This window comes from Bison bison, unplaced genomic scaffold (genome assembly GCF_000754665.1).
Source record: "Bison bison bison isolate TAMUID 2011002044 unplaced genomic scaffold, Bison_UMD1.0 scf7180017864284, whole genome shotgun sequence".
Classification (NCBI taxonomy): Eukaryota; Metazoa; Chordata; class Mammalia; order Artiodactyla; family Bovidae; genus Bison; species Bison bison.
The window spans coordinates 1912775-1917214 of record NW_011494856.1 but is presented as its reverse complement, the minus strand read 5'-3'; the positions used below and the strand labels follow the sequence as shown (position 1 = coordinate 1917214).

General features: G+C 54.3%; 1 protein-coding gene across 1 annotated transcript in view; it reads right to left on the bottom strand.

The window, feature by feature from the left end:
* The window catches only part of ARHGEF17 (Rho guanine nucleotide exchange factor (GEF) 17), a 78174-nt gene that overhangs the window by 69379 nt on the left and 4355 nt on the right, over nucleotides 1-4440 (bottom strand). Inside the window, exon 3 of the mRNA XM_010849527.1 lies at nucleotides 3895-4413. Coding sequence (XP_010847829.1) covers nucleotides 3895-4413 — 519 coding nt within the window. The remainder of the gene's footprint in view (nucleotides 1-3894; nucleotides 4414-4440) is intronic.

Genomic DNA, 4440 nt, shown 5'->3' with positions numbered 1-4440 from the left:
GCTCAGAATTCCAAATGTCCTAATCGCCTCCCCTCCCAGAGCAGTTTCCATGGAAAAATCAGAGTGAAGAGCCAAGGAGGGAAAGGAGAGAACCCCCACCCCGTGGGTTCCCTGCCAAGGAGAGACAGAGAGAAGAAAGGTGACAAAGAGCTGTAGCCAGGCGGTCCTCTGCAAGGTAGGGGGCTTCCTGGCAAGAGGGGGATAGGGGCCATGTCTGCTGGGGGCAGGGGGTGCGGGCAAGGTCAGACTGGTGCATGAGCCCAGCTCTGCCCTGCCATACTAGGTGACCTTAAAGTCAGCGTTCTCCTTTCTAAGTCTTGAAGTTCTTCCCACCACAAACCCTGGCCCCAGAGCATTAAATAACTACCATGAAAGTGTTGAGACAGTTGGGAGTACAGGAAAGGCCCCCACTAACCGTTGACCCTACCCCATTACTCAGATGGCAGGCCAATTCCATCAAGAAAAGAAACAGGGACGCTCAAGCCCCTTCACCTCCAAAACTAGGATTCAGTGGGAATCTAAGAGCCTGCAATTCTAAGAATTCAGCCTTGTGAGAGTCTCACAGCTTTCATTTTTGAAGACTGAAAAATTCAGAGAGTCTGGCATATGGTGGTAGTGGTTTAGTTGCTAAGTCACATCCGACTCTTGCAACCCCATGGGCTGTAGCCGCCAAGTTCCTCTGTCCACGGAATTTCCCAGGCAAGAATACTGGAGTGGGTTGCCATTTCCTTCTCCAGGGGATCTTCCTGACCCAGGGATCAAACCCACCTCCCCTGCATTGGCAGGCGGATTCTTTATAGTATGCACTTGATAAATGTCAGCCGCTGTTACTGCCATTTCAATATGCTAAAGTTCTCTGAGTCCATCCATCTGATTCTGAGACACAAGTCACTTCCTGTTTCTGGACTAGAGTTGCCTCTTCTCTTAAATGGGTATCAGGTACTTGAGGACAGAAGGTTGGATCAACTCTGTACTTTAGGGCCAGGACAGGGCAGCCTTGGGATGAACTGCTGATCTTCCAGGTTACTGTGGGCCTAAATGGAAATGACAAGGCATGTGGGAGGAGGCAGGGCAGAAATGCTCCACAGCTGGGCCTCCTCCACCCAGTACATCTGCAAGCAGGTGTTCATGGAAAGTGACCATGAGTGATCCCTTATTCCCTGGGCTCCTAGGTCCTTACAGCTGTTGCATAGAGCTGCCTTTCTCTCCCTTCCAGCCATATCCTGACTCCTTCTGTTTCCCTTGACCACCCTACAGGCTGAGTCCATCCTATAGACTTTGAAAGACTAGGCAGTCTAATCACCCACTGTATAGATGGGAAAACTGTGAAACCCAAGACGACTCTGTTCAGGTCTCAGCGGAGCTGAGCGGGCAGCACCAAGCAGAGGGCAGAAACGGACTTTGGGGTGGGAGAGACCTGACTTTGAGGGACTCCTCGCAGCCCAAGGGTAGGGTAGTAGCCCCCTCCGTCCCCGGAGCCTCTCCTGCTGGCCCCCTGGTTGGGCTCACACTGGTTTCTGCCTCATCAGCAAAGCGCAACAGCCTCTTCCCTTTTTATTCTGGAGCCCACATCACATCATCTCTACCCACAGCCCAGGGAGCGTGACTGGAACCCCAGGCCTGAAACAAAGGAACCTTGTCTCCTCCACGGAGGCCAGAAGGAGGGCTGGAGAGCTGCTCCCCATCTTCCTGGAGCCAGAAGGAAGGGGACAGCAGGAGGGATTTGGGCTAGCAGATGGGAGAACTTCCAGGCTTTATGAGTGAGTTGGGAGTCAGGGGATGGTGAATCTCTTTTGAGCTGACTGAAGTCCACCAGGTTATACTGAGGCCAGAATGCCCAGTCCTGTGCTCAGAAAGTAGTAGGGCGCAGGGAGGAGGGGACAAGGCTGGTCACCGAGAAGCAGCTGGGACAGTGAACCCTGTTTTTTTCCCCTTTCTCCTGCCCCCAGGAAGGGCGTGATCATACCACCCACGCACAGTATACACAAGTCTGCCAGGTAGAGAGCATTACTTACAGAAGGCGAAGGTGAGGCAAAAATCAGGGACGTGACTGACCCTAGGCCACACAGGGATCTGGAGCAGGGACTCAAATGCTGCTCTTCCAACGACAAACTCACCAGTTCTCTAAGGGGTAAGAGGGGACACTACGCTGGGCCTGGAGAGAGAAGGGGACTGGAGCGAGCAAAGGCTTGGAGGCTGGAGAGAGCCTCCACTGAGCACAGGGAGCAGCCTGTGCTATGAGCAGGTGTGTCCCACCTCATACCCCTCTGGGGGCAGCTTGGGGCATGTGGGGCGCTTGAGGGGGGTTAAACTTCTCCCTGAGACCAGGCAGGGCAGGGGGACAATGTGATGAGAGTAGACCTGGAGTCAATTCCGCAAAAACTCCCACCTCCTCTCACTGCCTCTTCCTAGGAGTAGGGCCCCCTCCCCGCAGTCTCCCCAAGTCCCTCGATTCACTCCCCTAACTTACTCCTCAAGGCTCCCAGAGGAGATAATTTCATGGGAAAAGAATCTGGGGAGGGGGTCCCTGGCAGGAGCTGCCCCTGCTGTCATCCCTCCCCACCCCAACAAAGACAACAGGCACCTGAGCTACCCTACCAAGCTCTGAGAAGGAAGGACAGGGCCCAAATGTTCCCTCTCCCTGCCCACTGACTGCAGCCTCTGTGAGAGACACCAGAGCCAGGACTAGAAAAAACTAGAGACAGGAGGGAGAAACAAAGAGAGAGAGTTCAGAGCGGGCCGTGAGAGCACTGAGAACCGGCAGTGACCAAATTAGTCCAAGGTTCAGGGTTTTTAGGTTCCTCACTCTGCAGGGAACACAGTGGGTGTGTAAGCCATGGTTGAAATAACCCCAGGCCATCTCCACTCCAGACTCAAAGCCAGAGCCTCAAATCTAGCTTCCAACTGAGATGCCAGGCCATCACACTGCCTATAACCCAAGTGAACCCAACAGCCCAAACTCCAGAAACAGCTAGACAGAAAGCAGAGAGGTAGTCTCTGAGAGAATGAGTCCTAGCGCCAGGGGTCTGGCAGAGGAAGGAGGAAGCATCTGAGAGTCAGCAAAATGGGGGTGCAGGGAGAAGATACAAGCCTGCACGATGAGGGGACAAGTGCTCCCAAGTCTTGTCTACTGACAGCCCTTCCGTTGACCCTGCCCTCCCCGAGAGGTCCTCATTCTAATTGGAGGAGGCTTTGGCAGATTTCAGGTCCAAAGAGTGTGCCATGCCACAGACTCCCCACAAATCTGTATAGCACAGCTGGAAGGAGATAGAAGCACCACTTTGTCCAAATACCCCGATTTTTACGGATGGGAAGGTTGAGTTACAGAGAAAAGCCAGGGCTGCCAATGTACCTTATGAAGCCCTCTCCACTTTATGGAGATAAAGTCATGCCTTGTACCTCTTCAATTCTCCCAGGCCCAGGCTCAGACCCAGATTTTGATCTACCACAGGCAAGCCACCTGAGGAAGGGCAAACCCATGTCATCTGTGGGCCTCTGAACTCAAACATCCTACAGGAGGTCAGCAAGGCGCTTGAGAAAGTTCCACCACCCTCACAGCTCCTCATGTATTGATAAAAAACCAAATATGAATCTTTAAAACCATTCCCTGAAAAACATATAAAGGACCAGATTAGAACCCTTTGTAATTATCACCCAGAATACACTGGAGCAGATAAGAACCTCTGAGTTAGCACCAGCAGAAGCCTCTGAGGCCTGAGTAGACAGGGCCCATATGTCATTAACACTCTTAAAACCGCCTGGGCACTTCCAGGACCTGAGAAGCTCCCTCACACCTGGGCACCTGCCCAATGAGCACACTCAAGAGACTCCTGCAGAAGTCATACTCACAGCCCTCTTTCAGCCCCGCCCCGAAGGCCCCCTACTAAGACTCACCACTTGTGGCTTGCTGCAGCACTTGCTGGTTGGGGCAGGCTCATCTGGAGCCCGGGCTGCCTCAGGGGGCTTGACCTCCGAAGATGGTGGTGCAGTCGGAGTCAGGCAGGGCATATCCAAGGGCACTGGGGCAGGGACCCCACTGGAGTGGAGGGTCAGCATGTACTGCTTAGTGACGTCCTCAAGAGATGGTGCCTGCATCGTGGGGTGGGCTTTGGCAGGGAAGCCCATGGGCTCTGGCACAGCCACAGGGGGGCCAATGGAAGTCGGTGTCTCAGGCACCACGATGGGTGTGAAGGTGGCAGGCACACTAGCATGGCGAACGTGTTTGGAGGAGGGTCGGGCCAGAGACAGGCTGCCAGCCTGGTCCTGATTGCCCTCCTCTCTTGAGAGCTCCTGATGACTGCTCCGGGCTGGGCGCTTCTTGGAACCACGGCGAATGAGCCGTGGGGACAGAATGTTAGCAAGTTTCGGGTCAAGGTGGAAATCATGGTGGGCAGTGGAAGAGGCAGGGGGGGCCTCCGGTAGGGCCCCCCCCGCGTGTGC